Source organism: Apis cerana, linkage group LG8, assembly GCF_029169275.1.
Source record: "Apis cerana isolate GH-2021 linkage group LG8, AcerK_1.0, whole genome shotgun sequence".
Classification (NCBI taxonomy): Eukaryota; Metazoa; Arthropoda; class Insecta; order Hymenoptera; family Apidae; genus Apis; species Apis cerana.
In genome coordinates, this window is record NC_083859.1 from 3443579 (window position 1) to 3468572 (window position 24994).

The 24994-nt window shown below is 21.3% G+C and overlaps 3 protein-coding genes and 1 long non-coding RNA gene across 5 annotated transcripts; 2 read left to right on the forward strand and 2 right to left on the reverse strand.

The window, feature by feature from the left end:
* Positions 1-1715: 1715 nt before the first annotated feature.
* Positions 1716-17804, forward strand: LOC107995280 (uncharacterized). The gene is made up of 3 exons (XM_017052670.3): positions 1716-2091; positions 16431-16690; positions 17363-17804. The coding sequence occupies exons 1-3, from the start codon at positions 1992-1994 to the stop codon at positions 17411-17413; spliced, it is 411 nt and encodes a 136-aa protein (XP_016908159.1). The 5' UTR covers positions 1716-1991; the 3' UTR covers positions 17414-17804.
* On the reverse strand, positions 16300-19038 carry LOC133666544 (uncharacterized). The gene is made up of 2 exons (XR_009830795.1): positions 18902-19038; positions 16300-16712 (listed from the first exon to the last, which is right to left on the reverse strand). It is a non-coding gene; the product is annotated as an uncharacterized LOC133666544 (long non-coding RNA).
* On the forward strand, positions 18887-22048 carry LOC107995357 (reticulon-4-interacting protein 1 homolog, mitochondrial). 2 transcript variants are annotated; one of them, XM_062078114.1, is made up of 9 exons: positions 18887-19004; positions 19493-19609; positions 19957-20197; positions 20327-20472; positions 20627-20776; positions 20848-21137; positions 21202-21387; positions 21518-21695; positions 21758-22048. In XM_062078114.1, exons 2-9 carry the CDS (start codon positions 19562-19564, stop codon positions 21959-21961), a joined length of 1443 nt encoding a protein of 480 aa, XP_061934098.1. In that variant the 5' UTR covers positions 18887-19004; positions 19493-19561; the 3' UTR covers positions 21962-22048. The 2 variants fall into 2 exon arrangements, with proteins under 2 accessions (XP_061934098.1, XP_016908317.2); XM_017052828.3 differs by lacking the exon at positions 18887-19004 and having other exon boundaries at positions 19239-19609.
* LOC107995358 (flap endonuclease 1) lies at positions 21726-24993 on the reverse strand. The gene is made up of 8 exons (XM_017052829.3): positions 24437-24993; positions 24248-24350; positions 24022-24188; positions 23797-23906; positions 23537-23740; positions 23124-23342; positions 22729-22911; positions 21726-22646 (listed from the first exon to the last, which is right to left on the reverse strand). Exons 1-8 carry the CDS (start codon positions 24516-24518, stop codon positions 22572-22574), a joined length of 1143 nt encoding a protein of 380 aa, XP_016908318.1. The 5' UTR covers positions 24519-24993; the 3' UTR covers positions 21726-22571.
* Position 24994: the final 1 nt, after the last annotated feature.

The window sequence follows — 24994 nt, forward strand, 5'->3', positions numbered from 1 at the left end:
GAAACAATACTGTACATATATATTATTTTCTGCGAGTTTCGATTTATCGAAGAATTGTATAATGAATAAGCTTTTCATTATCGATTTACCGAAGAAACTGTATAATGAATAAACTTTCGTATGTGATGAAACTTGTTTCGATTCCTAGTTTAAACTTTCCAGAATTGACTATTCTTAGTTACTATGGATTTATACATAGTTTTAATTACATATCTATATGCATTCATTTTGTATATTCATTGGAACATATCTACATACTTGATCTTGGTTATAATCACTGCATTTTATAAAATATATAAAAAATATTTCTATAATTATAATTACTATATCTATTTATACATATGTGTGTGTGTAGTGTGTATATATATATATATCTAACCTATCTATAGTTTTTTCTAAAATTAATTTAATTATTATAAATAAATTTTTATCAATTTGAAATATAAATTCAATCGTCAAATCTTAATTTGAAAGTGAATTCTTTGTATTTCTATCAATTTTACTTTGAAGCGAAAAATATTGATACATTGAACACAAAAAAAAATGTACAATATCAACAATTTTTTCAATGGAAATAGATTTTTTTCAGTTGAGTTATACGATATACGACACAATACAATTTTATTTTTCAAGAGAAAAGAAAGAAAAAATAACCAAACACAAGTTACTCGTTTATGCATTGCATTCTAAACTTTAGATGATTTTGAAAATAAAAAAATATTTATATCAAGGAATAAAATCGTATCAATGACAAAGAGATTGAAAAAATTTTAGCTTTTTTTTTGAAAGATTTATATTTGTAAAAAAAAATATTTTTTATTTTTTTTTTAATAAATTTTTTTTTTTAAAATAAATTACATTTATAGAATAAACATCAAGATTAATGATCAGATGTGCACTTTGCATTTTTTTTCTTGTTGATGATAAATGGGATTAATGGCTTAACGATAACAGTTTGATTATAAAAATTATATCTAACTTCATAGTACATCAGCTATTATGTACTTTTTTATTCAGATATTTTCAAAATGCACTTTTTATGTATACAAAAATAAATTTTAAAATTATTAAAAGAAAAAAGAATTATATTTTTTAATAATAAATAGTATAATAAAAATTTTAAATATAAAAATATTTTTGTTTATTTATAAATTAAATATTGTTTAATAAATGCATTCATTCAAGTACAATTCTCGTCTATGAATTTGCAGATAAACATTACAGAAATAGTATATAGAAATATAAATATATACTATAAATATATATCTTACAAAGTAAAATTTGAATCCAATCAAAAGATTTACAACCATTCAGTTAATTTTAACAATTTAATACAAATTTAGAATAAAATGAAAAAGTTGAACAACATTTTCATTTTTTGAAAAGTTTCATCAAAAGCTCTGCAAAAAATTACAAATATAAAAATATATTATTAAAACAATCAAATTAACTTTTAGATTTTTCTATCTGCAGATATTTTCGACAAAATTTATGTCGATTTTTATTCAGACATTTTTATTCAACATATATATATATATATAATTATTTTCATTATACTATTTCAATTTTAATCATTTTAAATTATATTCTGATAACAATCTATTATGTTAAAGCAACATGATTATGAATATTTACATATGTATTGTAAGTGTACAAAGTACGTACAATGAAACTCGACTTGACGAACGTTAAATGCCTCTCGAACTTGCATCTCTTTCAACGAGTTTTATCAACCTGCATTTACAATGTATATATCAACACCCTGTACATGACCGGTATCATACACCACCCACAGTGTCTGCGTAGTCAGCATGCTCGACCCGGCAATGTTCGGCTGCGCCACTCTGGTTTCCGCTCCCGTAAAAGAAGGACCTCGTAACGTCTCTTTCGTTCATTTACAACCACCTGTTCATCGAGAAAGCATCGGGATTCTTTTAGTTTATCTATCAGTTGTCTATTACTCGTGAGGAACGGGTGCAAGAGGAACCAGAATGAAGAACAATGCGATTTCCGGTCTTCCGCTATCTGTCTGTGCGTCCATTTGCGCGCTAATAATCCTGATTTCCTTCACCGATAATTCTTATGCTAAACGTGAGTAATATTTTTATTTTATTTAATTTTCAATATTATTTAAACTTATTTCTTTACTTTTTTTTTGGAAAGCATATTTTTAAAGTATCATCAAACTTGTTAATTTTATTATTAATTATTTTAAAATAAAATTTTTCTGATAATGATTATTCTTAAAATTCATTTTTTTGTGTTGAAAAGATAAGTTTTTTTGATAATAATTTTGGATGTATTGTATTGTTATCTTTTAACAAAGACATAAATTATCTTTGTATGAGAAAAATAGTCACGCAATAAAATACTTTAGAACGTGCAATTTCGAGATTCACTTTCGAACAATAGAATTTTGCAATTGTTAGTGAATAAATATTTATTTCGCTTGAAATTGATTGAGTATTATTGATATGAGTTTTTGAAGAATAAGAATATATGAAATAAAATATTTTGATAAAAATTTTGATATATAATATTATTAATGTTATTATTTTACTATTAATGTAAATAATTAAAAAAAAAAGATTAAAATTAATTTATTTGAATCTTATTTCTTCTATAATATTATATTATTAAGATTCAAGATGACAAGTTTTAAATTTTTTACACAGAATAACACATATTATAATTTGTTAAAACTTCATTTTCACAACAAGTTTATTATTATTTATTATTTATAAGTATTGTATTTTTAAATTAATAGAAATATAAAATTATATGTTTCGAAATATTATTATTGCAATTTAATGCATTTTTCTATATTTTAATATTAGTTAAGATAAAAGTGAAAATATATGAAAGATAGTATTTTATAAAGTTATTACTAAAAGCAATTTATATTAAGAAGAATTTTATTTATTTTATACAGATTAGTTTTAATATAATTTATAAATATAATATAATTTATAATATATCTTTTTAATAAAAATGATTTTTTTTGTATAAAATATATAAAGATTATCTTATACATATCTATATTTTTTATTAACATAATATCAAAATATTAAATAATTTAAGATATTATCAATTCAAAGTTATATTCAAATAACTTTCTTTAATGATTTTTAAATAAAAATATCTAAAAAGTTTTGCAGAAACTTCATTATTAAAAATAAAAATTTTAAACAAAACTTTTCTAACAAAATTATATATTAAAAGTTATTTACTTCAAAGTAACATAATAACAAAATAATGAAAAACTCAAAAATATCAATTAATTCTTATCATAATATTACTACCACTTCATTATCATTCCATTTTTGCAATATTTTCCTGTTCATAATAAATTTTCTAGCTTTTGCATAGATCATAATTAGACATTCGCGAACATTTCCATAATCCAATTTGTTCCGGTCAAAGCTTAATGAAGATACTCATGATTCAATGTATTGTACAACTGTTGACCCCTACAAAGAATCATGGCGCCCGTTTAGCAAGCAAAAACCGATAAAAATTGTACTTTCAACAGTTTCTTTTGAAAAAACGAATTCTCAAATGAAAAAATAAGAATTTTTCATTTCTTTCATTTTGATTTGCACATAAAATTATTCTGATAATACGAAGTTTCATAATGAAGTTGATGAATTAAAATTAAAAATTTCTACCAGAATTACTCTATTGCTGAATATTATTCCTGTTGGAAATCTATGCATTGGTAATGTATTATCTACATTTCAAAAAAATTTTAGAAATGGTTTTGCAGAATGACTTTTAATGTCTTTATATTAATTTTTGAAGGAAAGACATTTTGATACCAATAATAATATCAAGAATAATATAACAACAATTCTGAATTTCGTAAAACAATCTGCAAAATTACTTCAAAGAATAGATAAGATTAATATAGTTTTCAAAAGAAGTATCAAAACATGATCGTAATGATATTCAGTAAATAAACAAGTAAAATAATAATTTTATCGCGATCAATTTTAATTTTGCCAACTTTGCTCTCATATATCAAATGAAAAAAAGGTGCATAGTATTCGTGAAACCTTCGATATTCCTTCCTTGCAAGTGAGATAGGGAACTTGATTTAAGAAAAACTTCATTCTATGTTGCGTGTGGTCTCTAAGAGCAATCGAATGAATAATTCTCGGCCGTTCGATGCAACCTGAACTTAAATTAGTTCCATCGTGATGGCAAACAAAGATTATCCACTCAATGTTACGCATTAATCCGAATGTTTGATTATAAATGAATGAATGGGATATCGAAAAGAAAGAATGTATGTATAAAATTATGTGGGTGAGAATAATAAAAAAATCAACGAGGGAAATCAGAAATATGATTGATCTTTAAATTTTCAGAAATTGTTGAAAGAAGGATTATTGAGTATTTTGAAAATAAAAATATGTTTAATTATTTTATGCATAAATTTTTGATTATAGAAATAGATAATATATTATTTAAAAATTCTTTTTAGAGATTATTTTTTAAAGATTTCAGAAAAATATTTTTGAAGAAATCTTTTTGTATGTAAATTACTATGTAGGAAGCAAAGAAGAAATGCGAGGCATTTTAAAATTATGAGAAGAATATATTTAGAAATTAAAATTTTATAAAAATCAATTTTTTATGTATACATAAAAATTTAAATTAATAAAATTTAATTGTTAATATAATTTTAGAAAATGAACTCAGCTTTCTATTACAATTTAAGATTAGATTTAAAATTTTTATTTTATTAGAAATTATTACTTATTATTACTTTAAATTTTGCTTTCTATTAATTGATTATATCTTTTTAACTTTCATTCTTGAAGTTTTTAAAATCTCGTTAAAACATTGACTTACTTTAAAAAATCATATTAATAGTCAATGAATTTTGCCAATTTTTTCTTGGTTTTTATTTCTACTCTAAAATCTTAAAATCTTAAAATGCCATTTATTTCTAAGAAAAATTTTAATATTTATAATTTTAGCATTAAATAAATGAATAAATTTTAATTGATTATATTTATTTTTTAAAATAAAATTATTAATGTATCTAAGAAAATGTATTTATTATTGTATTTTAATATTCTCATAATTTAACTGGAATGATAACATTCATATATGGATATAATATATGGATATAATCGTTTGTCTTGACTTTAATACCTAGTTTATCGAACTAAATTGTATCTAATGTGTTAAGCTAACTATATGCATGGTTTTGCATAGTGTACGGGTTGCAACAAAAATGAGTACAATGAGAAACAGATCAAATTATAAACGAAACGAAAATTTTCGATACTTTTACTTAATGCAATTAATATTTCTCATTTTTCGTATAATTCTTTTTTCATTTTCTCATATAATTTATTTTGATATATTTATTATATTTATTTGTTTAAAAATTAAAAAATATTAGATAATTATTAACTAATTTGTATAATTATTTTGTTAATAATAATTTTTAAATTTTTTATTCCAATATCATCGACAAGTTGATTTTTTTGAAAACTACATTTACATATAATCAATTTCATATTTTCATTAATATTTTAATTTTTTTTTTTTAACTTCATTTTCTTAATCATCTCAATGCAGTTATTTTATTAATAATTTCATTTAATTTATCTTAATATTTATCTTAATGTTTTCTTATAATTTATCTTAATATTTTCTTTTTCAACTTCTACCGTGAGAAGCTTCCATCTTCTTGAATTTATCTTCTTCATTTCGTAAAATGTAATGTAAAAATTCAGTTTGAACTTACGTAAAAATTGACGAGTAGGAAAGATACGAACGAGCACCATACAGTTTTATATTATACTCTCGGTGTTCGTGCGTAATTGGATTTGTTCATATTTGTTGATACTTCCGTTGCTAATTAATCGTGGATTTCCTTCGATCAACTCAATTCTCAGTTTTAAGTGAATCATGGCTAATGACAACCATTTTGATCAATGTGAATCGAAAGAGATGAAGAAAAATGAAAATTTTATTTTGAAAAATAATAATAATAATAATAATAATAAATGTTTACTATAACAAAATTGTTTCTTACATTCAAATGAATATTTAACAGAGTTTAAATAAAGATTACATATAGAGAATATATGAAATAAATTTAAAGGGAATTTTGAAATTTCTTTAAATAGCGATGGCTGATGGAAATTTGAAAATTTTCTCAAAAAAAATGATATTGGTTGAAGATATTATATCTTCGAATTTGAAGAAAAGAGTGATGCAAAATTTTCAGTTAAATATGTCATTAATTTCAGAAATATTTTTTTCTTTCAATATCACGTGTTTTAACACGTGACATCATATCTTCTTTCATAAGAATCTATGTTATTTATTTTTATAACAATTTTGTAATATTTTGATTACAATATCATAAAAATAATTTTTTATATTAATAATAAATTTATTGTTTATAGTTTTTAATAACAGTTTATTATAATAATTGTTTTTAATAACAGTCAAACTATCCTTTTCAATATTTCTTTTTTATTATTATCCGTAATAATTGTTTCATGTAATTAATACAATATCAATAAATAAATATGATTTCTAAATGATGAAAATGTTTGATAACATTATCGTTTAATATTGTAAAATAAAAAATCAGAATTAAAATTTTAAATTTGCAGACAAATTTATATAGCAATAGCAATGGTAGATTTAAGTTGTTTGCTCAATTATATGATACCATAAATCATATTATGTTTATTTGTATGATCAAATAATTAATTATAGAAGATGTAAATGCAAATTATATTTATTTCAAGATTTATTTATGTTGTTGTTTGAAAGTTATAAAATTAATGCATGTTAAAAATATAATATTTTAGAGAAAAATATATTATTTTTATTATAAAATATGAGAATTATTTTTTAATATTAGTTTTCTTTTTTTTTTAATTTTTACATTTATTATTTTTATTTTTCTAAAATTTTTTAAAAATAATATTCTCTTGTAAAAAGATATCTTTATATGATTTGTAATTTTTTCAGAATTTTTAAATAATTGTTTTTTCCTGGAATTTTTTAGATATGGTGATAAATGATGGACATAAAATACTTTCATTAGTATTCTAAGATTAAAAGTAATTTAAATTTACTTTAAAGTAATGAAAGTAAGGAAATAATAATTAATAATATAAAATATGAAATGTGCAATTGAATCTTTATTAATTAGGGTTTATTTAATTTGATTATTCTATAAAACATAAAATAATTATGAAATTGATTTATAGATATACATATATTTCAAAATAAAAACTTTTGTACATTAATTATTCTTTTTGAAAGTTAATAAAAAATATAACATAATATAGCATAATCCTGATTTTCTATAAAGGATGTTTAATAACCTGTGTAATACTGACAACAAAGGATATAAATAATAATAGAGATTCATATAAATACATTCTATATTTTATTTTTTTCCTATATTAAAACTTAAATGTCGAATTGAGTGCACAATAAAATAAATTATAATAGATAAATAAATATATCATTTAAAAATTTTAAATATATATTATTATCTAATTCATTGTCAAAAATTATTTAAATATAGGAAAGATTAGAAATAATTTGAAGAATAAAATTAAAAGAAAAATTATTTTTGTTTGTTTTACATTAATTACATATTTTATATTATGTTAGAATAATATTTTATTTCTTGTTTTTATTATATTTTAATTAATTTTTATTATTAAATTATATATTTTTATTTATTAAAACAATTGATTGACATTCGTTTTCGCTAAAGTTTATAGTTAAAACTTTCGCTAAGCTAAAATAAATTTATGCTATGTTAATTCTTAATAATTCTCAATTTTTAATATTATAATTTTTTCAATCAGTTTAAAGAGATATAATAAACTAGAAATGCAATTATATGTTCGAACTTACAAGTTATTAATTATCAAAAAACTTCTAAATTAAATTATAAAACTAGAAAATATTATGTGAATTTTACATCAACTTGATCAAAAGATTTAATTAATCATATTGAAAAAGTTACATTTCTAAATAAAAAAAAAAGTTTTTTACAAAGAGAATATACTTCATCAGATTTTTATAAATGCTCTGCAAAGTTAAAATCCAATGAATTTAAAATCGAGCTTTTGTAATATTTTTCAAAAAAATAACAAATTAAATATTTTTTAAACAATTAAATATTCACAGAAATAATCAAATATAAATTAAATATGTAATATTTATTGATTTTATATTCTATTTTATAATCTACAAATTTCTATTTAAACTAATATATTTATTATTTTATTGCTAATGTATTTTTGTATCTGTTTATTTTAAAATCATTTTAAAATTCATACATATATATATATATATTTACTTCCATAAATAACAAATATAATACAAACTTTCGATCAAAAATATAACAAAATTTCCTACTCCACATAAGATGCCATTATTTCCCTTAATCGTCTTACTCGTTACAATTCCATTCGGCTAAATCTTATTACTCACGATAATTCGATGTATGGAAAGTATGATGGGAAAAGATTTTTACTTACCATGAACTCAAAAATATCTTGTACCAACTCTATTACCACTATCACAGTCAATATCATATCGGCTTATCATAATATATATGTGTAATCTCTTACTACACTCGTATATTTCAGAATGTAGAAAAGGATCAATATCTGATTAAACATGAATTGGTTTAAATAAAAAAATAAAAAGAATCGTATTCAAGCAGAATTTACATTTTTTATGCATAAAAACATGATTTATTAATTTCTTATAGCTTTGTCTCTTTCTCTCTCTCTCTGTTTTTTTCGTAGATATTAATTATATATTTATAACTAATATATATAATATATAATAAGAGTTAAATATTTATAACTACTATATAATTTTTTTTTATGTTGAAGTTTATTTTTAAGGAATTTTTTTTAGAAAGAAATGCATTCATTATTAATGCATAAAAAAATTAATTTATTTAAAAAAATTGATAAGATAAACTGTTTTTGAATATGAAAAATTTCATTAGAAAATTAAGAAATTATTTTAGCAGTAATTTTATCAAATAATTGATTGATAATAGCAGTCTTTTATAATAGGTTCTCGTGAATCAAAAGGTACTCACTTATTCTATTATAACGAGCTAATCTTGTTTTATCTTAACGCAAAGCAAATTATATATTAGTTTTTATAAATAGGAAATTATAATTGTTTTTAACATTAATTTTTTCTTTTCTAGTTTTTTCAAACATTTTTTAAAATAAAATCTATTATCAAAAATATTATATTTTTACTTAAAAAGAAATAAAAAAAATAATTATAATTAATAATTATAATTATTAAAACCAACTTTGATTTATATATAACAATTATATTCTATAATTTATTCATTTTTATTATTTAAAATATATTTTCTAACATTGGTAGAATCAAATTATAAATTTTAAAGTAAATTTTGCAATAATATATCTTACAGACAGATAATTTCATTAAAACTTATTTTTATAAAAACTTTTAAAATTATATCAAATTTATCTTTTTAAATTTGAGTAATATGTATACACTAATAAAAATTGAAAAATATGATAACATTCCTTGAAATATTACAATATTATAAATCTTTTATCTGATTACTTATGCCTGACCAAAATCAACTACTCCATTTGACAGACTATAATCAAATTGTTTCATTTGTCTGATCATAGCGACTCTATTCTACTTGCTTCCACTATATTGAATCTGTACTACTTGTTGAATCATTACTGTCCTACTTCATTAGCTATAAAGACCTACTACTTGTTGAATCATAATTTACCTATATTACTGTATCTAATCTCAAATCTTGAATATTTCTTTTTATTGATATTATCATTACATTAACTCTTATGTTAATATTCATAAGTATTCTTTTATTTATTATAAAGTTAAATTTAATTAAAATTTTATTAGCAAAAAATTATTGAAATTAAAAATTATATAAATAATATCTGAAACTTTGACTATTGATTTAAGGATTAGTATTCTGATTAATTTGAAAATATTAAATATTTCAGGAATTGATCATCTATTTTAAAAATTATATATTAGTTGATTATCAGCAAATTATCAAAAAGTCAATATCATGTTACTTCTTTTGAAACTTTAATCAAAAGATTGTACAAATAACTAATCATCTTCTTGATCATCTCTAATCTTTCTGACTATTCTCTAGAATATCTGATTGATTCATTAACAATCACAATTGTTAGTTGCAACACGAACTAACGTGAAACCATTGTTTTTATCCAAGCGTACCATGAACTTCATTTATTTCTTGCCTTTAATTGGGTAAATGTTACGTCTTTCGTTAGAACGATTAGGATTTGTATCGTACAATCGATTTAACTTTTTCAACAGTTGATTTATTAGTAGGATTTTCGAGATATCAGAATTACCGAATAATATTAAGCGTTACATAACTTTATTAAAATTTTCATAACATTTAACATGAACATCGTGATTTGAATGATTTAAAGAATTATTTTATTTTATTATCACGATACTTTCAAATGTTTCGAGACAAAATAAAAAAATATTATCTACATATACTTAGTGAAATGATAATCATATATAAAATTGATCAATCTCGTAGATGGAAAGTGGAAATAATTTTCACGCAGTTAAACAAAATTAGAAGATCCTGGAAATTGGAAAACAACGGAATGCACTTTCGTTACGCAATAAAAGGAAACAATCATTAGATCTCTATTACCGGGCGAATACTATGTATCAACAAGTTCGTTATTTATCGAAGTACTACTGTTTTATCGATTACAGGCTAAATACTTTCGATCGTGAGATTAATGAACGGTACATCTCCGGTTTTTTTAAAAAAATAATTGCATAAAGTGCTCGTGATTTAAGGTAATTTTTCTTGCAATTAGTTTATCGGAGAATTGATTTCTGCACCGATCTTCTAGTTCTATAGTGATATATTTGACATTTAGGGTTTATGTGAAAATTTGAAATCATTAGAGTATTTTTACGATTTCTTTTTTAAATTCGTATTATTTTCTAATAAAGTATTCCAGGTACAAGCTATGAAATTTAATCTTTAAAAGTTCAAACTATAGAAATTTAAATTTAAAGTTTTTTTTATAGATTTTCGTAAAGTTTAATACTCTAGATTTTTCTAAAATATTTAAAAGTTAGGAATTAAAAAAAAGAAACAATTTCCTTAAAATTTATTGTATATTTTTGTTTTTGCATAGGATATCCATATGTATTTCGCAATATCTTAAATTTGTTTAAATATTGTTTATCAATATCTCTTGCTATATATTTTTTATATATTTTAATAAAGTTTTCAAGAGATATATATATATCGTGAATAAGTTATATTAAATTTAAACATTCCTCTGAACATTGCGTTGTTAAATAAATATTAATAATTCCTTTTCATTTTGCAGTCAAAAATGTATAAAATAAATAACGCGTAATATCAATATTAGAAGTTGTACAGTAATGCAATAAATCATGCATTGATTTTATTTTATCAAAGTAAGCACATAAGAGCACATAAGAGAAATAAAGGAAAATAAAATAATTAAGTTATTAAATAATGAACAAAAATATTTAAATTCATATATTATTATATTATTATAATTTTATTTATATATATTGTATAAAAAATTCTTTGATCATACTACAAGAAAATGATTAAAAAAAATAGATAAAATACTAGATATCCATTGTTATGTCGCTCTTTAAATGCAGTAGGGTTCATAGAGTTTGTAGAAACGAATCGCTTTTATCAAATCACTCAGACCCAGGAAAAACGTCATTTCTATCTACAACGAGGTCGAGCCCAGTTATTCCTTCCTTACTATTGCTTTTCACGATGTTTTACCTTACTTGCATTGACATTGCAATTCTGAGACGTGAAAATCACTTTAAAAATTTAGTACACGTTTTGGAAGGAGACACTTTTTATTGTTCTTGACTGCAATTATTTTTTGGAAATAAAGAGCTAATTTTTACTTATTTCATCGTGAAAAAAGAAGAGAAAAAGACATCAAAAGTGATTTTCCATTCACGCTTTATTTATATTTTTTAATAAATGTATTGTTCAATTATTTTTAGAAACAAATTTAAATGAATTTGTTTCATTATATAAAAAAAAAAGAAAAGAATATAGCAATTGATTTTAAATTAACATATTATTTTATTTTTCTTTTAAATATTTTTAATAAATGCATTATTTCTGAAAACATGTTTAATTGAATTTTACATTTATTTTATCAAAAAAAAAAAAAAAAAAAAAAAAGATTTTGAAAGCGATTTTGGCATACTATTTTACTTATTCGTTAAGTATTCTTAAAAATACTTTTAAAATACTTTATACTGTACTTTAATAAATACGAATTTTATAAATAGAATTTTATATATAAAAATTTGAAATTAATTTTTATTTCAATTCAATCTATAGTTCACTTGTGTTACGTGGGATTTTTTACAATTCTTTTTTTTTCTTTTTTATATAGAAGTATTCGTATTAAAATATTTATGAAATTTTATAGATACATTTGTAAATATTTGAAAAAAAAATTTTTTTTTGTAAATATTCATAACGAACGAGATTTAGAATATTTACTTAATTTTCCTTTTAATCTATGGATTAAGGTTAAAAAAAAATTAAAAGTGAATAATATTGAATTGAGTCAAGTTTCATCATCTATAAAAAATGTTTGTTTTGTTTATTTGAATAATAATTCAAGAACATAATTTGAAGTTGAAATTAATCAAACAATGTTAGGTAATGAGATATTATATTTATTCTATCAAATTTATCTTATTGGAAATTTTTTGATTTATAGATGATTCATAATTTGCTAATAAGTTTTAAATCCAAGGTAATTAAGTTTTCTCTAATTGTCTTCGTAAAATGTTTATAAATTGAAAAATATCGTAACATTTGAATACGTGCAATTTATGCGCCAAAATCAGCAGCGAATTTCTTAATTTTGTTAGGGAAATGTGAAATTTTCTTAATTGATTTTATTTATCATATTTTTTAAAATTTTATTTACCGCCATTTTTCATTTAATTAACAATACAATACTTATAATATATTCATAATTTTCCAATATATTTTATGTAATTACTATATGAAAATTACTATGTAAATTTTATATTTTATTCCTGTTAATTTATTAAAATTAAGATATTAATTTTATACAACAATATATTTCTTTTTTTTTCTTTTGCTTTCCATTTTTTTCATTTCATTGTTATATTATTTATACAAACAGAAATCGCATAATGAAGAGAAGCAGAAGTCAAGAATTCAATATTTACTCAATAAACAGGATGAAACGCGATAAATCGTTTCTAAATGTTAAATAATTGGAGGAACATTCACAGTTAGTTACACAACACTTTCGAATACATCGGATCACATTAAAACATTAACAGCAATATAGTAACAGCAGAAAACAACAGGAACGATAATTTAACGATATCGCAATTCCATCGAGAATAAAACAGTGCCATGATAAATCAAGGTGCGAAACGATAATAAAAACAGGCTGAAACGTGTACGTATAATTTGACACATCTTTCATCCAGAAATAATAGAATCATGCGAGCTGCCAAGCTCGTTCACGCTCGATGCATGCGACTGCGACTCCAATTGGAACCAACAGATTAAGCTGTGCAGTCGTAGAATGCATTTCGTCCACGATCATAAGCATAAAGTGAGAGAGAAACGTTTTGCCACATCGCCTGAATGTTTCCACTTTCCATTTTCCATTTCCCATTGGGGAAAATGATGAAAATGATTTATCATTAAAAAGGTCTCGATAAAGAAATTTAATGTAAATTTCTTTTTTAACCCTTCGAACAGAGATTTTTCTAAACGATAAATCCAATAATGATTACAAATTTATAAATGGATCGCCATATTTCATTTTGAGGAAATCGTTGGAATCATGATTAATCGATGAATTTTTATCATTGAAAATTCCTTAATTTATGAATTACACACGTAATTTGCTAATATTCTCTATATTCAAAATTATTCATCTCATCGCGATAAAATACTAATTCTTTTTTGTTTTGCTGCGCGAAAGAATATTTTAATGTTGCAAAAGATCGCAATTTAAAAAAAAAATTTGAAAATGAATATAATTGGATAAATACTCGAAACGATTTATAGATAATGGTTTTTAATCTATCTTATTTTCTTTTTAAATTTCCCTTATTCTGGAGGAGGCGACAAATTCTTTGAATATTAGAAAAGACACAATTCAACATGAAAAAATTTAAAATAACTGATCCAAAAATAAGAGAAATGGAAGAGGGATCATTTTTATAATTTTGTATATTTATCTCTTTACATAAAAAGCTTTGTAAGAGGATAATCTTTATCGGTAACGAAGTCTCTCGCCTTTAAAAAGCTTTCGAAGCTTTTAAAACGTAAGAACAAGATGCGGCCGAGGAAAAAGGCGAAATCGTTGATCGATTAGAACCAGTCTTCAGATAATAATTGAGTGAATAAGATTACAACTCTCTTTCTCTCGATTGATCCGTTCTCTCACCGTGGATCAATCTTCATGCCGCACTTTTTAATTTGACTTTTAATTTTTGTCCTTTGGCGTGACACTTTTCTTTTTTCCATCTCTCTCCTTTTTTTTTTGTGTCACACTCGATTTGATTCACTATTTTACATGAAGCATGAATACCACTCTATTTTAAATTATTTAAAGGGTGCATTTTACTTTTTCTTTAACATGGAATGCGTTTTTTAGTGGATGGAAAATGAATGAGTTCTTGCAGACGATATGAATATCATTTTAATCGTAAATAATAAGTAATTTTATGTTGTTATGTTGTAATACTGAATACTGAGTAATTGAATAAAAAAATTTTGATACAATAGAATCGGTTTTATATACTTTAAAAGTAAAATTTAGTTGTAAATAAATTTTGTGTTTCTTAAAAAAAATTAATTAATGTTTAACTTTAAATATTTTAGAGAATTTAACAAAAATCAGATTTGTGAGTGTTACACATTTGAAATTCCATGTATTTTTATAGGATTCAAAATATTTGTAGATCTTATTATTTGATTTATTATATATTTTTTTACAACTATAATTACCATTACTTATTATTATTTGTGTTATTACAAATAAATCATTATTAATAATGATCAAATCAAATATTCAGTATGATTATTAATTAAATTATAAGACAATTTGTTGATAAGATCTCTCATTTATATTATAAAGATTTTATAATATATTTTATAATATATTATAAATATTATAAAGATATTATAAAAATACTCGTTAAAATAATTAAGAATCTTTTTCTTTTTTCTTTTCATTTATAAGCTTTTTAGCTTTTCTCATAATATAAATATAAATTAAATATTTTATTATTCTTATTATCATTATTCCAGTTTCTTTTCTGAATGATATTTAATTTATAATCTTCATTTACATTTTAAGAATACAACATTTTTCTCTTTCTTTATATTCTTTAAATTCTCTGCTTATACGCGAGTTAAAAACGCGTTACTCATTCTCCTTCTTCACTTCCGTCTAATAATCGATTATACAACTTTACTTTGAAAAGCTTTAATTTATGCTATTATTTTTATAGATTTTTGCATTTATTTAAATAATATTTTATCATCTCTTATAATGTTAATTTTTTCAGATTTTATTAATTCTAGATTTGTTAATTTTATTTTTGTTTCAGAAATTATTAATTATCAAAATCATAATAAATACATATAAATTTTTATATGAAACATTAGGACTATATTTTAATATTTATAAGATAATTAAATTACTTTAAAAACAAATTTTATTACTTTTAGTTTTGTTAGTTTGTAAGTTTGTAAGTTCAACTTTTAGTTGTTGAAATTTAATTTCATTCAAATTTTTGAAATAAAATATTTTGTATTACTTTTTTTTGAGAATTATTATGACCCAATTACTAATCTCTTAAAAGCTTACTTAGTTTTTCTATGTTTTCATTATGTTATTAAAGAAATAAGAAATAAGAAGTAAATTTGAAAGTGAAATTAAATTTTATGGTCTTGTTTATCATATGCTAATTCTTTTAAATTTTATGCAGCATCTTATTTCTTATCGATCAATCTATCTAATTTACTTATATTCTATTATTATAGTAGAGATATTAAAATTATAAAATATTGAAATATTGTATTTTCAAGTTAAAAACTAGTTGAATGAAATAATTATTAGTTAATAAAAGTACAATTCTATTGTTAACTGAATAAACTATATATAAAATTTTCTTATATACACACATTTATATTAAACATTTTATATACATAGAGTTTTAATATTTTTCTAAATTTCCATTTTGATTTTAATTAATGATTTTAATTAAAAATAATATTTATTAATTTATTATCTTAACAGGTGGTTGTTCTGCATTTGGACATTCCTGTTTCGGTGGTCACGGCAAGAGATTTGATCCAAATATACAGGAAAAGATGCTTCAAGATGATGATACGATTACCAATAGACATCGAGAAATAGAAGATTTAAACTCACGTAATGAATTCGATGTTTCTGATAAAAAGTTTGGAGGACAGACAGAGATACTTTCCTCTCAGAGTCATCATCAAGATTCTTCGAGATTCAATCCTTTCGCATTATCTTTTATCGTTCGACAATGGGTATATTTAAATAGTATTTTATCTAAAAAAAAAATTTAAAAAAATAAAAACGAATGAATATAACATAAATTTAAATTTATCTGAAGATTACATACTATTTGTTTTATTATTTATAAATACTAGTATTATATATTGATATATAGATAATTGTATGTAGATTTTTTCTTATATGTACAGTTTTATCTCCGTATTAATTTAATATAAAGGATTCTAAGTATTGTATATTGTTTGAATATAATAGTACGATAGTAATTTTTGGATAACAAATGTTCCAGATAACAAAGATTTAACTGTATTAAAGTTTTATCGTATACAAAATCTCATTAAAAACTTAATATATTTCAGCACTTTTTTCTATAAGTTATACATATGTATATAATGATTTTGTATGCTAATTAAAATCAAAATTGGATTAGACCAAAATTAAATCCCTAATCCATGATATTTCGATATTTTTAGCTTAATTTTCTTTGCTTCTTTTTATCTCTTTTTGTTCATTGAAAAACGCGATTTAATAATTATTAAATATTATGAAATGATGCTAATTGATATTCAGTGATTAATGTATCATATATAAATATTTGATAAAAACTATTCGTTCGTTTTTATATTTTATTTTTAAAAATAATATTTCAATGATTAATAATCAATGATTAATAATTCAAATTACAGTTGACGTCGCATCGTTTTCATCAACCGGATATGGAACTTAATAACAAATAAATGGATAGGATTTCTACTATATTTTGAATTTGAAACAAAGAATTTAAAAAACTTTAGAAAACAAATATAAAATGAAAATTGATAAATGAAAATATTTTAATAAAATTTTCCGACTGTTGTTACATTATAATTTTAATAATTTTCTATTTTATTTTTCAAATTCTATAAATAAAATAAATTATATTTAAATAATTGTTAAGATAATACATATATTATAAAACTAGAATATTTTTATTTCTGTTTTCAGTTATTTAAAATTAATAAACAGAAATTATATTATATTATCTCTATATCTATGGTTTTAATGATGAATGACAATTGTTATTATTCTACTTAAATTATATGTAAGCAAAAAGTAGAACAAATAAAACGTTATTCCTTAAAACATTTATTTAATGTATCTTAATTATATCTAATAGATATTAGAATATAATTTAAATAATATGTGTAAGTATGAATAAAAAAATATAAAATATAATATGATATTTATATAATAAAACAAAATTCATTGATGAACTATATTGATATAGTATAGTATAGTAATAGTAAAGTGTTTTATAATTTAAAAATTAAATATATATTGTTTGATATCAGATTGAAAAAAAGTGCATAAAATAAAAATTGTAAAATCAGTGCCATCTTCAGAATGCCATTGATAAAACATATAAATAAGAAAATTAATAAAAGGATAGAGATAGTATAAGAATTAAACTTTAGTGCTATCTTTTGTAACATACTAAAAACATTTCTTTAAAAATAAAATAAACAAAAGTAAGAATTAAACTTCAGCACCATCTTTTAAAATTTATGTCTTTCTTTCTTTTTTCTTGTGAGATGGCGCTAATATTAATTCTCCATTTTATCTCTATCCTCTTTTTACTTGCTTTCCTTGTTTATATTTACGTTTTATTTACGGCACTCTAGAGATGGCGTTGATTTCACAATTTTTAATCTTTTATCTTTTATCTTTATTCTTTTTCCATAATTTGTTTTCCTAATTTGTTTTCGAAGGAATTACAAGATTCGATATTTTGATTCGATATTTTCATTCAATACATTTATTCAATATTTAATTTCTTTTTCAAAATTAAATCTTAATTCTTAATATAAAAAAATAAAGGATAAATTATAAATAGTACATATAATAATAATATTTTTTTTTACTTTTAAAAACATATATAAGATAACTAATAGAACGAATATATTTGATATATATTCTTCAATAATAGAAATCAATTTATCGATTGAGTTTTATCAAAGTTATCATTTTAATTTTGCGCTTGTCAAGAAAATTTATCAATTTTAAAATATTTAAAATTATGCATCCATGATTTTATTATTAATAATAATTACGTATATTGATTCTACAATCGTTATTTTTTTAATGAATATAAGAAAATGAATTGTGCAAAATATACAAATCAATGATTGAAAATTTAACAAAGTATGATGCATATATAATAAACACACATGAATTTATATACTTACGTATACTTATACGTATAGTTGCGTAATTCGAATTGTTTTTTTAAAGTTAATTATATGAATAATGGATTTATAATTTATAAAATATATTATATAAAAATAAAATGCAAGTAAATTTTTATCAAACAAAAATATTATTTAAAATTTCTCAAAATAACGTATATTTTTATTAAATGTATTTTTTATTCAACAAAAGAAATTTTATTTTTTAAAATAATTTCTTTATGTGTTATTTTTTTCTTTGTTTTTTTGTTCTTTTTTTTTCTATTAACGAAAATAAAACTATTTTTTAATAATTAATTAAAATTTCATTATTATTTTTTTATCACGTGATAGAATTTCATAACCGTCGTTATATCACATCAAAAACAAATAAATTTGCGCCAAACTTATATAGGACAAATTAACCTTTTTTATTTAATACGACGTTATTTCTTTTAAAATTTTTTTATAATTATGAAAAAATAATATTTAAATAATATGTAATACAAGGACAACTATAATTTTCAATAATCACGAAGCAAACTTGATATCTATTTTGAGTTGTATGTAATGTGTTAATCGTTTATTTATAACACTGTGCTGCATTTTCAGCTAATCGGACAAGTAGAATATAAAATGGTATATTATATTTGAACTGTCAAGTAACTTGTTTATAAAATCATGGACGAAATTTGGTTTCATCTATCTAATCAATTTGAGACATTTCAGGTAATTATAATTCTTGAAAAAATAATTTATATAATATATGATTTTAATATCATATAATAAATTCATTAGCTTAAGTTTTTAAGAGGAAATAATATTTTTCTTCTAATATTTATAATTAATAATTTGTTTAAAAAAATATTTCTAAAACTATAGCAATTCATTTTTATTAATTATAAATTATTAATTAATAAATTATATTACTCCTATATCCTTATATTAAATAAATTATATTAAATAAAAAAAGTATCATTTTTAATTATTTATTAATTATTTCATTCATTTTCATATAAAAAAAATTTAAATTATATTCAATTTTATATTTTTAAACATGGATTTTTTTGAAAAAGATTCAAACCTCATTACTCGTACAACAAGGACAACAATGGATTATAACATGGTTCGCTGAAGCACGTCAAGTTTTTTATAAATTATACAATAATCAAAACATACAAAATATTAAAGAAATTGTACAACATCTATTTATTTGGATTGAAAAAACATGGGAACACTTACAATTTCAGTATTATAATATACATTTCAATATCACTGGATTTTATAGACAAATAAAAACTTTTTATAATAATGAAGGTATTAAAATAATGTTAAAAATTTTGTGATTTCATATCAAAATTAATTGAAACAATATTATAACATTTATATTAAAATAATATTATGTTTAAATCTATAATAATATAATATAATTTTTATTTTTTTTAGTATCAAATAGGGAACTTGCATTTTGTTTAGCAGGTTTAGTTGTTGGTACTTTACTTGGTTATTATATTAGAATTACTTGGGAACATGCACCTCGTCATATGCATCATATAAAAGCTATTATATGTCATCATTACATTGGTATTGAGGTATTATATTAAATTAAAAAATTTAAATAATAATAATAAAAAATTAATTTACATAATAATAATTAAGTTAATTTCTAATTTAAAATACAACTAAAATATTTATGTTATTTAATATAATGAATCTATTATGTTGAATTTATTATAAATAATGTAGGGTGTATCCATGATAGATGATGCAGAAATGCCTATGATAGAAAGATCTAATGAATTATTAGTACAAGTTAAAGCAGCCTCTGTTAATGTTGTTGATACAAAAATTTGCAATGGTTATTCTAAGATTTATAGAAGACTTCTTAATTATGGTGTATGTAAACTAAAAAATTATTTTTTTATTATCTAAATTATATTGTTAATATATTTATTATTTATTTTTAGAAACACAAAGAACTTCCAGTAACTTTAGGTAGAGATTGTACTGGAGTGATAGTAGGTATAGGACAAAATGTTATTAATTTTGATATTGGGGATGAAGTATTCTTAGCTGTACCTTCTTGGGCTCCTGGTACAATGGCAGAATATATAGTAGTCCCAGAAAGTCAAGCAGTTAAACGACCAAAACTTTTTACTTTTGAAGCATCTGCAAGTCTTCCCTATAATGGATGTTTAGCTTGGGATGCTTTAATTAATAGGTCTACAATTCAAGAGGGCGATGCAAAAGGAAAACGGTATTGTAAAATAAAATAAATATTGTTTATATATGTAAATAACACTATAAAATTTATTTTTTAGAGTACTTATATATGGTGGAAATACACCTGTTGGTTGTATTTTAACTCAATTAGTTAAATTATGGGGTGGATATGTACTTACAATATGTACACCAAATGCAATTCCTGTATCAAAAGCCTTAGGAGCAGATAATGTTATATCATTGGATAATTCAAATATAGAAAAAGAATTACAATTACATGACAAGTAAGTATAATGCAAATTTTAACATGAGAAATACATATTAAATTTATTCTGAATTAATATTAATATTAATAGTAAAATTCAAATAGCTTTTAATTAAATTTTTAGTATTTGAAACTAACTAAATTTGTAGATTCGATGTTATATTTTATACTGGAGGTGAACCAATTGATGAACATATATTAAAACAGAATTTAATACCTTATGGTTCTTATGTTTCTACAGTCCCTGAACAATTAATATCTGACTCATTAGGTTTTATATTTAGAAGTATATTTGCTGGATGTGTACGAGTAAAGTTATTAGTTCAGGTATATAAAATAATAATTAAAAATTCAATATTATTTAATATGCATTATTATATTTATTGTAGTATGTATTTGGATTCAATATGCATCAGTGGAAAGAAGGTTCAAAAATTAACACAGCATATTTGCAAGCATTGTGTGATTTAGCTGATGCTGATCAATTGCAAATGGTTGTAGATAGAGTATATGGTCCTTATAATATTGAACAAGCATTACATCACATATTAGATCCCAATGCTATTGGTAGTACTATAATAACATTTCAGTGACAATTAAATGTTATACATTTAATGTTATACAGACTTGTATACTTGTAGAAAAGTTTTCAGTTATATAAATATTGATTTTTATTAATATATGTTATATGTATATAATATCCATAATGCCTAATCACTGCCAAATACCATCCAAAAATTGAAATTCTAATTCTACATAAGACTATAAAAACAATAATAATAAAAAATTTTAATTAATGTATGTAATGCAACTAGTAAGACTGAATAAATGTTGTAATGAAATTATTTTACATAGGCAAATTGTTATCCATTTGTATATGTAAATGAACAAAAATTGTAACAAAATATACAACGAATACAATCAATGATATTGAATGGTACATATTATACTATGTATAAAAATGTATAAAAAACATTTTTATTGTACAAAAATGTAAAGTGAAAATTAATTAAATTAAATATTATTTGTATAATCTATTTTATGAAATAAATATAAAATTGTTTAAATATTTTTAGAATTATTTGCAATAATTTTATATATCGATATAATATTATAAATTATTCAAATTGAAATTTTTGTAAACATTAAGATTCATATTTGAAAAAAATTAAAAAGTTATAAAAGTTAAAAATTTTTAAACAATTATTTTGGTCTTCCACGTGGTTTTCCTGTTGTATTTTTTTTAGTTTTTTTAGTTGTTCCTTTTGTTTCTTCTATCTGTGAAAATATAATACATATATTATATTTAATTTAAAAAAGAGAAAATAATATAATATTAAAAATTGTTATTTATACTTACTTTACGTTTTGTAGGAGTTGAATTTGGTAATACTTTAAAGAATGTATCCAATCTTCCTTGAGTGGAAGTATTTCGTGCTTTATGTAATTTTTTTGCACCATTTCTTACTCTTTCCTCATTAAATTGTTTATCACCACATAAGTACTTTACTAAACCTTCTTCATCTGGTTCTATCCATTTTAACTTGAAAAACATACATATTTATGTACATATTTCATGTGAATATTTATTATAAATATAATAATAATAATAATATATTTGTTAATATAAATTATTATATAAATAATGTAATAATATACCAATATATAATATTAACATATAAATTTATTATTATTATATAACCATCAACTAAATGAATCCATCAAAATTAATTAAATATAAAATTTTAGACTTACATCAATTGTTTCAGGATCTGTTACTTCAGGTTTTTGAAATAATAATCGAGCTTGTTTGTAATTCCAATCTTCAGGAATTGGAAATTTCTTAATATCCAAATTTTCTATAATTTTTTCAAGTGTCCTATGTGTTTTAATTAACTCAATAGCTCTTTTTGGCCCAACTCCTTTAATACTATTTGTATAGTCACAACCTAACATTATACAAAGATCAATGAACTGTAAATAATAGAAATAATAAATGATTAATTCTTAGAAGATGAAGAATAATGTGTATAATATAATTTATGAACAATTACAAATTTTAACTTGTAATGTGCTTAAATTTTACTTTATATTATATTAAAATTTTTATATATTTTCTTATAACATATTTTTATATACAAAAATATTAATATATTATTTTTACATACTTCATCATGACTTAATTCAAGACCTTCTAATACTTTATCTTGATGAAATTCTTGTACAGGCATTTTTCTTGCTTCACTAAATGTTAATCGTCTGAGTAAAATATTGCATCCAAAAGTAAGTGCATCCATATCTTCTGTAGCAGTTGCAAAAACTTTACCAGCTTTTACCATAGCAGCACATTGTGCCTCAGCTTCACATGGAGCCTATAAGTATAATATATTATAGTGAAAATTATAATTAATATTTTGTTTTTACTCACATCAATGTAAGGAATACCCATTAACTTCAATAATTGTTTAGCTTCATCTGCATGCTCTTTTGTAACTTTTACTAGTCTTCTATTAAATTTTTCTATATCTTCTACATTTCCTATGTTCAAAATATATAAAATATTAAAAACTTTAGAATCATATTTATATAATAATATAATCAAAAGCAATAAATTATATTTATTAGTATTAAATAATTGGATATTTAGAAATACCAGCTTCTTCTGCTGCTTGTAATAATTTCTGTGCTTCGTCTCTCTTTTCAGCTCGTTTTGCTAATTCTCCACCTTTTAAATTTGGTGGTTTTCCATCAAATACATATACAGGTTTTATTCCTTGTTCTACTAAACGTATTGTTCGATAAAACATACCCATTAAATGACTGTAATAGAAAGAATCATCAAAGAATAATATAAAATTATATATTCATTAATTATGTACCTTGTTGTTTCACCATCTACGGAGGTAAGTTGAGCGCCTTCGCTACGTACTGCAATAAGAAATTGATATAAACACATAGATGCATCTATAGCTATTTTACGACCTAAAATAAAAAATGAAATATTGTTTTTATAATAAATTTTGATAAATATTTGAATAAATATTTTAAAACTCTGAATTATTCCATACCAAAATAATGTTTCAATTCTTGTTCTTTGATAGCATTTGGTGCAATATCTGCTATTAATTTCGCTAAACCCAAAATACCCATAATAATAATTAATCACTCACGTTGGTTAATAAAATTATTCGACAATAATTGAAACATGGAATCGAGCAAAGATGCGTAAAGCAAAAGGTCTTTCGCGCCAATATTACGTTCTATAATAATCATCATAATATATGTTATATTACAATAATAAGAAAGAATTATTGCATTATTCATCAAATTTAAGAAAATTGAAATTATCAAGTATTCATTGCATATATATTTTTTTTATATTTAATTTTGTTTTTCAAAAATAAAATATTAATAAACTTAAGCAATATAACTTATATTATGAAATATTCATGAAAATCGTATTTAATAAATTTCAAAAATTATATTATTATATATATTTTAAATTAAACATAAAATATATATTATTTTTATAAAAAATAAATATTTTATTATAATCCATAAATAATCATTAAAATATTTTTAATGAAAATGCGTTAAAAAATTAAACCTTAGCGTATTGATATGTA